The following is a 10,289-nucleotide window of genomic DNA, read 5'->3' as shown; positions in this document are numbered from 1 at the left end:
TGTTAGGAATCCCTAGAGAATAGGTGCTTAACATGTTTTAATTGAGAGTAACTCATAGGAAGATTGTCAGAGGGAAGCAAGGTGGTCAGTTAGCAGCCTCGTTCTTGCTTCCGGGGCCGTGGGATCACGTGATGCAGTTCCTGGGAAGTGGTTGGTGAGTCAGTTTCGTGCTCCTTGCCCAGCATTGGTAGTTTGGTTGCATGCAGACTGGGAGTATCCCTGAGGTGAAGGGAGCTTGATGGTTATATGTTCATAGTGATGAATTGCAATCATGCTGGAGCCCGAGTCTGTTTCCCCAAAGTGCCTCATTCCAGACGCCCGCAGGCATCTGTCTCTTGGAGCACCCTACCCCGTTTGCATAGGGCAGTGCATTCAAAGACACTTGGGTGGAGGACATCTGGCATCATGTCTTCCATATGTCAAGGCCGAATCAAGCAGGTGGATAGAAACAGGACTAAACCAGCATCCATGAACATACTTCCTGAGTGACCAGCAGTCCTGCTCTGATTTACCCAGAAATGAGTGTTTTCCCAGGCTGTGGGTATAAGCGGGGCATTTTGGGGTGAGTCGGTGACCCTCGTCCTAACCTTGTTAACCAGCAGAGTGAGATATTTAATGGCACTGACTCCACAGTTACTGTTTTCTCTTCCTCCCTCCCCCCGTGCCATCCCTTCTCCTCCTCTTTTCCCTCGTCTTTCTCCTCTGTCTTCCTTTAACACAAATTGTGCCCGCCTGCCTGCCTGCCATCGTGAAGGAGAAAATGTGGGGTCTGAGTGGAGAAAATCGTGGACTGTAGATGATGCCTTACACACGCCAGCCATAGAACTCAGATCTTCCTGTGTTCAGGACAATTTCTATGCAGCAGCAGATCCGCATCTCTATGCCTTGGGGCTGGCTCTTTTCATGCAACAGCAGGATGTCATGTTGCCTGGGTGTGTGCCGCACTGACAGAAACGCTCAACCAATGCTTCTGGAGAGTTGGTTTATGTGACTACAGGGCTGTCCTTGCTCCTGAAATAGGAGAATCCTGACATGGCTGTTTCTTTTTTTTTTTTTTTTTTTTTTTTCTGATATATTTCTCAGGATTGAGCCAGTTGAAAACTGTGACGCTGGCCTCCATCCTGTATCACTTCCCCACCTTCCAACCAGTGGGATCTGCCCTCCCTCCCGCAAGAAACCACATGCCTGAATGCTGTTCTTCAGAGTAGCTTCTGGGAAAAACCAAACTCTGACATTACCTATCTCTGTCCTGATTTCCTCACTTCTACCATGGGAACCTTAGGATGTACTTTAAGAATTCCTTCAAGGATTAGGAGGGAGGAGTTAAGTGGCAGAGAAGGAGGGGGCCATGGGCTTTCCTGATCCCTCCAACACAGCTCTGTTGAGGTCAGGTCACTTGGAACACCCAGGAAATTGATAGGAATGTGGGAAGAAGGACCTGTGTGGTTGGGGGCACATGGCCCCTGCAGGTATGAGGTGTGTTTAAGTGAATTGGGGGAGAGGAAAACTGTTGTGCCACGGAGGGGAGGGGGGCCGTTTCTGTGGGGAGAGGAAAGGGAGACAAAGAGAGAGGGGTTGAGAGAGTCCGGTGTTGGGTGCACACAAGAGGAAAAGTCCCGGGTGGGGGTGTAGCTCAGTGACAAGAGGAAAAGTCCCTGGGGCACGTGTGTGGCTCAGTTTGTTCAGAGTCTGACTTTGGCTCCGGTCATGATCTCTGGGTCCTGGGGCTGAGGCCAGCATCAGGCTCTCTCAGTGGGAGCTCAGTGAGAGACCTCTCGTCCCTTCCTTCTTTGTCCCACACTCCGGCAATGCTCGCTTTCTCTCTCTTTCTCTGTCTCTCTGTCTCTCAAAAAAAAAATAGATGGATGACACAAAATGTAGGAGAGATTTTCATGAGGCAACGTAAATACAGCTTATGTTTTGCCCAACACATGTAGCTAGTGAGTAGCAGAAGAGGAATTTGAATAGTGTTCTTAACGATTCCAATTCTCATAACCAAGATCTACCGTCTTCTCTGATAGAGAAACTAATGATTGAACATAAAATTGGAGATGAAGAGTTGCACAATTATTGAAGGAGAGTAGTACAGAAAACGGATAATGCAAGCTAGCATCATCCTCTGAAGTTGGCACAAACAGACGTAGGCCCCAAAATGGGGTGGGGGTGGAAGCTAGAAGCTCTATAGAACCTTTCCCTAGATTTCTGTCTGCAAGTTTTATAGGTTTAGGCTTTACATTTGGGGCTATAATCTATTTGAGTCGGATGTTGTATATGATATGAGGGTTGGGTTGAAGTTTATTTTGAGGAGTGGGGGGACATGTCTGTTTAATTGTTCCAACACCATCTGTTTAAAAGACTACACTTTCTCTGCCTATAAACTTGGCACCTTTCTGCAAAATTCAATGCCTAATCAACGTGTGTCTATTTGTGGACTCTCGGTTTTGTTGCACTGATTTCTATGTTCATCATTTCATGTGTAGCCCACCAAACAGCTCTGTTTTTGAAACCAAGATGGAGTTTCAGTGCACATGCAATTTTGAACAAGTTACTTTCCTCAACACTGGTTTCCTCAGCTCCAATATGGAAGTAGTGATGCTCACTTTCCAGGATTGTATGACAAATAAAGACTGTGCAGGTAAAGCATCTCTCTGAGTGCCCAGTGTGTGGCAGGTCCTCAGGAAATGTCAGGAATTCTTCCCATACGTTCTCTGCCTTGGAAACGGAAGTACTCTGGCAGAGAATTCCAGATACGTCCTCTAGGAAGAGGATACTCTCTGTCACATGTAGTGTGTTAACTATTCCAAAGCATTTTTATATCTCTTGAGAAGGTGGCCATGATCAAAACCTCTTATTTTCTGCCCAGAGCCTTCCTAATCCTTGTCCTGCTGGGTGCCTTGGCAGTTGTCTTTATTATTCAGCTTTTCACCCAAAGATCAAGGTTTCAACCTTTGGGGAGGTCACCTAACTAACATCCGTCTTGATTTGGAAGAGTGCATCCTTTCTGCTCCGTTTTTGTTTTCATTCTCCTTTATCCTCCTTTTCTTGAAAATTCGGATTTGAATTTCCTGTAGCCTATGTGTCTTTATCTGACAGAACACAGGAAGTTGGGGAAGCCTGGTGGCTCAGTGGTTGAGCATCTGCCTTCAGCTCAGGTGGTGATCCCGGGGTCCTGGAATGGAGTCCCACATCGACCCCCCAACAGGGAGCCTGTGCTCCCTCTGCCTATGTCTCAGCCTCTCTCCCGGTGTCTCTCACGAAGAAAGACAGAAAATCTTAAAAGAAAGGAACACAGGAAATCGTTCTCTTTTTGTTTACAGCCTGAGGACTGTGATTGGTCAAAGCTGTCTATGCCTACTGCATAGGTACCTCAACTATCAGGACTCTACAAACTTCTCTTCTCTGAACAATGTCCAGGTCAGGAGATCAAATTGCCTCAACGTTTGAGAGCCTTGGATTGTGGCCTGAGCTTGTGTGCTTGCAAGGCCGATTCTTCCTACCAATTTCTTTAAGATGAATGAAATGAGGGGCACTTGGGTGGCGCAGTCAGTGAAGCATCCACTCTTGGTTTTGGCTCCGATCATGATCTCAGGGTTGTGAGACTGAGTCCTGGGTCAGGCTCTATGCTCATGGGGGGAGTCTGTTTGAGATTCTCTCTCCAGCTCCCTCTGCCTTTCCCACTCATGCTCTCTCTCAAAATATAAATGAATAAATGAATAAATGAATGAATGAATGAATGAATAAAAAAATAAATAAATAACTCTTAAAAAAAGAGATAAATGCAATGATACCAGTACGCCAATCCATGACCACAAAGAACAGGTTCCCCTCGGCAAGAATGGGGCCAGGAACACTATATGTGCCAATGAACCTCATGTCAGAGAAGATGCAAAGCCCCTTTTCATTAGCCAGAACTCTTAAAGGCATATTGGTCATAAAGCTGAGAAGAATGTTTAGGAAGAGGTTTGTAGACTGAAATGGTTCTCTATAGGAAAGATATAATAATTTCCTTTGTTATTGAAACAACTCAAAATGTATGCCCCATCACCAGGATTATTTCTATTTTTAGAAAGATGTAACTAAAAATGTCCTTGACCTGAAATCAAAGGACCTGCTTCTGTCAATTATTTGCTGTATGGTCAAGCATTTCCTGCTCTCTAAGTGAGAATGAAAATGGAATGATAATCTTGGCTCTGCCTGATTTGTGGGACAATTGTGATGACTGAATGAGATAATAAATATATTGAAGCTACAATTTACTTTTGGGCGTCATATCTACGTATACATATATATATATACACATATATATGTATATATACATATATACATATACTTAAAGTAAAACTTCAAGAAGGACTTCATAAAGGAAGTGCTGTAATAACACACACACACGTACACACACACACACACACACACACACAGACAGGAAAAACGACATGAACATACAAACATTGGATGCAGGATGACACAGATTTTATTAGGAAAGAACGGAAGGAAGAAAGTTCAAAGCCATTGCAAAGGGCTTAGTAACCTGGCAGGACTTACTAACTATAATGCATCTATCTAAAAAGATGATCAGTACTGATCACTGCGGAGAGCTAACTATGCACTCATAAGAATGTGTTTCTATGCCGTAGAAGTGAAAGGTGATGATCACTTTTCGGAGACTGAGAGTGTGAATCAGTGGATGTTGACCAGCATCTGGGGTTGACCAAATGTTGTGGCTCAGCAATTGCTACAGTAAACCAGAGACACTAGAATACAATCAAATTGAAGTAGATTGCATTCCCTCCATAGACTCATAAGCATTGCTGAGAAAGATGACAGGGGCAGTGTAAGCATGTGTTCCCAGGAAAGCCGAGGGAGCAACTTCTTGTAAGACAGGAACTTTGGCAAAATGGCGTAGGATATATATTCCGGTGAGTGCTGAGTCTATAGCAAGTTGCTCAGCAGCAGCAAGGCTGGCAGCAGCTGGATCCACAGCCCTGGGCTAGGCACCCGGGCAGGCAGCAGCAGGTGGGCTGGTAGCAGGTTCTCCTGCAGATAACGGGGGTGCAGCAAGCTGGCTGGGAGCAGGGAGTGCAGCAGCAACTGGGGTGGCAGCAAGGCTGGCAGCAGCTGGACACACAGCATGTGGGCTTGCAGCAGGTGGTCCTACAGCAGGTGGTTTGACAGCAAGTTGGGCGGCAGCAGCAAGGCTGGCAGCAGCTGGACCCGCAGCCACTGGACCCACAGCAGCTGGGCTGGCAGCAGCTGGACACACAGCATGCGGGCTTGCAGCAGGTGGTCCTACAGCAGGTGGTCTGACAGCACGTTGGGCGGCAGCAGCAAGGCTGGCAGCAGCTGGACACACAGCATGCGGGCTTGCAGCACGTGGTCCTACAGCAGGTGGTCTGACAGCACGTTGGGCGGCAGCAGCAAGGCTGGCAGCAGCTGGACCCGCAGCCGCTGGACCCACAGCAGCCGGGCTGGCAGCAGCTGGACACAGAGCATGCGGGCTTGCAGCACGTGGTCCTGCAGCAGGTGGTGTGACAGCACGTTGGGCGGCAGCAGCAAGGCTCGCAGCAGCTGGATCCACAGCAGCTGGGCTCGCAGCAGGTGGTCCTGCAGCACGTGGGCTGGCAGCACGGGGAGCAGCACGATTCACTCATGGTGTCGCAGGTGGAGGCGTGGGCTTCTGTTCTGAGGTGACGTTCTCAGATTCTGACTGATGCCTCCTTCCATTCTGGGGCTTTTATACACTGGACCCCCTCAACCCCAACGTATGGACCAATGGGCAGGACTTCCCTTGTTTATACCGTTTTCCATAGTCACTGGCGGCTGGTAGAAGAGGAAGTTCCCTAAGTGTTAGGAATCCCTAGAGAATAGGTGCTTAACATGTTTTAATTGAGAGTAACTCATAGGAAGATTGTCAGAGGGAAGCAAGGTGGTCAGTTAGCAGCCTCGTTCTTGCTTCCGGGGCCGTGGGATCACGTGATGCAGTTCCTGGGAAGTGGTTGGTGAGTCAGTTTCGTGCTCCTTGCCCAGCATTGGTAGTTTGGTTGCATGCAGACTGGGAGTATCCCTGAGGTGAAGGGAGCTTGATGGTTATATGTTCATAGTGATGAATTGCAATCATGCTGGAGCCCGAGTCTGTTTCCCCAAAGTGCCTCATTCCAGACGCCCGCAGGCATCTGTCTCTTGGAGCACCCTACCCCGTTTGCATAGGGCAGTGCATTCAAAGACACTTGGGTGGAGGACATCTGGCATCATGTCTTCCATATGTCAAGGCCGAATCAAGCAGGTGGATAGAAACAGGACTAAACCAGCATCCATGAACATACTTCCTGAGTGACCAGCAGTCCTGCTCTGATTTACCCAGAAATGAGTGTTTTCCCAGGCTGTGGGTATAAGCGGGGCATTTTGGGGTGAGTCGGTGACCCTCGTCCTAACCTTGTTAACCAGCAGAGTGAGATATTTAATGGCACTGACTCCACAGTTACTGTTTTCTCTTCCTCCCTCCCCCCGTGCCATCCCTTCTCCTCCTCTTTTCCCTCGTCTTTCTCCTCTGTCTTCCTTTAACACAAATTGTGCCCGCCTGCCTGCCTGCCATCGTGAAGGAGAAAATGTGGGGTCTGAGTGGAGAAAATCGTGGACTGTAGATGATGCCTTACACACGCCAGCCATAGAACTCAGATCTTCCTGTGTTCAGGACAATTTCTATGCAGCAGCAGATCCGCATCTCTATGCCTTGGGGCTGGCTGTTTTCATGCAACAGCAGGATGTCATGTTGCCTGGGTGTGTGCCGCACTGACAGAAACGCTCAACCAATGCTTCTGGAGAGTTGGTTTATGTGACTACAGGGCTGTCCTTGCTCCTGAAATAGGAGAATCCTGACATGGCTGTTTCTTTTTTTTTTTTTTTTTTTTTTTCTGATATATTTCTCAGGATTGAGCCAGTTGAAAACTGTGACGCTGGCCTCCATCCTGTATCACTTCCCCACCTTCCAACCAGTGGGATCTGCCCTCCCTCCCGCAAGAAACCACATGCCTGAATGCTGTTCTTCAGAGTAGCTTCTGGGAAAAACCAAACTCTGACATTACCTATCTCTGTCCTGATTTCCTCACTTCTACCATGGGAACCTTAGGATGTACTTTAAGAATTCCTTCAAGGATTAGGAGGGAGGAGTTAAGTGGCAGAGAAGGAGGGGGCCATGGGCTTTCCTGATCCCTCCAACACAGCTCTGTTGAGGTCAGGTCACTTGGAACACCCAGGAAATTGATAGGAATGTGGGAAGAAGGACCTGTGTGGTTGGGGGCACATGGCCCCTGCAGGTATGAGGTGTGTTTAAGTGAATTGGGGGAGAGGAAAACTGTTGTGCCACGGAGGGGAGGGGGGCCGTTTCTGTGGGGAGAGGAAAGGGAGACAAAGAGAGAGGGGTTGAGAGAGTCCGGTGTTGGGTGCACACAAGAGGAAAAGTCCCGGGTGGGGGTGTAGCTCAGTGACAAGAGGAAAAGTCCCTGGGGCACGTGTGTGGCTCAGTTTGTTCAGAGTCTGACTTTGGCTCCGGTCATGATCTCTGGGTCCTGGGGCTGAGGCCAGCATCAGGCTCTCTCAGTGGGAGCTCAGTGAGAGACCTCTCGTCCCTTCCTTCTTTGTCCCACACTCCGGCAATGCTCGCTTTCTCTCTCTTTCTCTGTCTCTCTGTCTCTCAAAAAAAAAATAGATGGATGACACAAAATGTAGGAGAGATTTTCATGAGGCAACGTAAATACAGCTTATGTTTTGCCCAACACATGTAGCTAGTGAGTAGCAGAAGAGGAATTTGAATAGTGTTCTTAACGATTCCAATTCTCATAACCAAGATCTACCGTCTTCTCTGATAGAGAAACTAATGATTGAACATAAAATTGGAGATGAAGAGTTGCACAATTATTGAAGGAGAGTAGTACAGAAAACGGATAATGCAAGCTAGCATCATCCTCTGAAGTTGGCACAAACAGACGTAGGCCCCAAAATGGGGTGGGGGTGGAAGCTAGAAGCTCTATAGAACCTTTCCCTAGATTTCTGTCTGCAAGTTTTATAGGTTTAGGCTTTACATTTGGGGCTATAATCTATTTGAGTCGGATGTTGTATATGATATGAGGGTTGGGTTGAAGTTTATTTTGAGGAGTGGGGGGACATGTCTGTTTAATTGTTCCAACACCATCTGTTTAAAAGACTACACTTTCTCTGCCTATAAACTTGGCACCTTTCTGCAAAATTCAATGCCTAATCAACGTGTGTCTATTTGTGGACTCTCGGTTTTGTTGCACTGATTTCTATGTTCATCATTTCATGTGTAGCCCACCAAACAGCTCTGTTTTTGAAACCAAGATGGAGTTTCAGTGCACATGCAATTTTGAACAAGTTACTTTCCTCAACACTGGTTTCCTCAGCTCCAATATGGAAGTAGTGATGCTCACTTTCCAGGATTGTATGACAAATAAAGACTGTGCAGGTAAAGCATCTCTCTGAGTGCCCAGTGTGTGGCAGGTCCTCAGGAAATGTCAGGAATTCTTCCCATACGTTCTCTGCCTTGGAAACGGAAGTACTCTGGCAGAGAATTCCAGATACGTCCTCTAGGAAGAGGATACTCTCTGTCACATGTAGTGTGTTAACTATTCCAAAGCATTTTTATATCTCTTGAGAAGGTGGCCATGATCAAAACCTCTTATTTTCTGCCCAGAGCCTTCCTAATCCTTGTCCTGCTGGGTGCCTTGGCAGTTGTCTTTATTATTCAGCTTTTCACCCAAAGATCAAGGTTTCAACCTTTGGGGAGGTCACCTAACTAACATCCGTCTTGATTTGGAAGAGTGCATCCTTTCTGCTCCGTTTTTGTTTTCATTCTCCTTTATCCTCCTTTTCTTGAAAATTCGGATGTGAATTTCCTGTAGCCTATGTGTCTTTATCTGACAGAACACAGGAAGTTGGGGAAGCCTGGTGGCTCAGTGGTTGAGCATCTGCCTTCAGCTCAGGTGGTGATCCCGGGGTCCTGGAATGGAGTCCCACATCGACCCCCCAACAGGGAGCCTGTGCTCCCTCTGCCTATGTCTCAGCCTCTCTCCCGGTGTCTCTCACGAAGAAAGACAGAAAATCTTAAAAGAAAGGAACACAGGAAATCGTTCTCTTTTTGTTTACAGCCTGAGGACTGTGATTGGTCAAAGCTGTCTATGCCTACTGCATAGGTACCTCAACTATCAGGACTCTACAAACTTCTCTTCTCTGAACAATGTCCAGGTCAGGAGATCAAATTGCCTCAACGTTTGAGAGCCTTGGATTGTGGCCTGAGCTTGTGTGCTTGCAAGGCCGATTCTTCCTACCAATTTCTTTAAGATGAATGAAATGAGGGGCACTTGGGTGGCGCAGTCAGTGAAGCATCCACTCTTGGTTTTGGCTCCGATCATGATCTCAGGGTTGTGAGACTGAGTCCTGGGTCAGGCTCTATGCTCATGGGGGGAGTCTGTTTGAGATTCTCTCTCCAGCTCCCTCTGCCTTTCCCACTCATGCTCTCTCTCAAAATATAAATGAATAAATGAATAAATGAATGAATGAATGAATGAATAAATAAATAAATAAATAACTCTTAAAAAAAGAGATAAATGCAGTGATACCAGTACGCCAATCCATGACCACAAAGAACAGGTTCCCCTCGGCAAGAATGGGGCCAGGAACACTATATGTGCCAATGAACCTCATGTCAGAGAAGATGCAAAGCCCCTTTTCATTAGCCAGAACTCTTAAAGGCATATTGGTCATAAAGCTGAGAAGAATGTTTAGGAAGAGGTTTGTAGACTGAAATGGTTCTCTATAGGAAAGATATAATAATTTCCTTTGTTATTGAAACAACTCAAAATGTATGCCCCATCACCAGGATTATTTCTATTTTTAGAAAGATGTAACTAAAAATGTCCTTGACCTGAAATCAAAGGACCTGCTTCTGTCAATTATTTGCTGTATGGTCAAGCATTTCCTGCTCTCTAAGTGAGAATGAAAATGGAATGATAATCTTGGCTCTGCCTGATTTGTGGGACAATTGTGATGACTGAATGAGATAATAAATATATTGAAGCTACAATTTACTTTTGGGCGTCATATCTACGTATACATATATATATATACACATATATATGTATATATACATATATACATATACTTAAAGTAAAACTTCAAGAAGGACTTCATAAAGGAAGTGCTGTAATAACACACACACACGTACACACACACACACACACACACACACAGACAGGAAAAACGACATGAACATACAAACA

At 46.4% G+C, this 10,289-nt stretch overlaps 1 protein-coding gene across 1 annotated transcript; it reads right to left on the bottom strand.

The window, feature by feature from the left end:
• Positions 1 to 4,448: 4,448 nt before the first annotated feature.
• LOC140607525 (uncharacterized) lies at positions 4,449 to 5,842 on the bottom strand. The gene has a single exon (XM_072782215.1). It carries the CDS (start codon positions 5,646 to 5,648, stop codon positions 4,944 to 4,946), a length of 705 nt encoding a protein of 234 aa, XP_072638316.1. The 5' UTR covers positions 5,649 to 5,842; the 3' UTR covers positions 4,449 to 4,943.
• Positions 5,843 to 10,289: the final 4,447 nt, after the last annotated feature.

Source organism: Canis lupus, chromosome 16 (genome assembly GCF_048164855.1).
Source record: "Canis lupus baileyi chromosome 16, mCanLup2.hap1, whole genome shotgun sequence".
Taxonomy (NCBI): Eukaryota; Metazoa; Chordata; class Mammalia; order Carnivora; family Canidae; genus Canis; species Canis lupus.
The sequence above is the reverse complement of the archived record's forward strand: the minus strand, read 5'-3'. Positions and strand labels throughout refer to the sequence as shown.

Bases quoted from the DNA above. Each gene is read 5' to 3' on its own strand.
- LOC140607525 (XM_072782215.1), bottom strand. From the start codon at position 5,648: ATGAGTGAATCGTGCTGCTCCCCGTGCTGCCAGCCCACGTGCTGCAGG.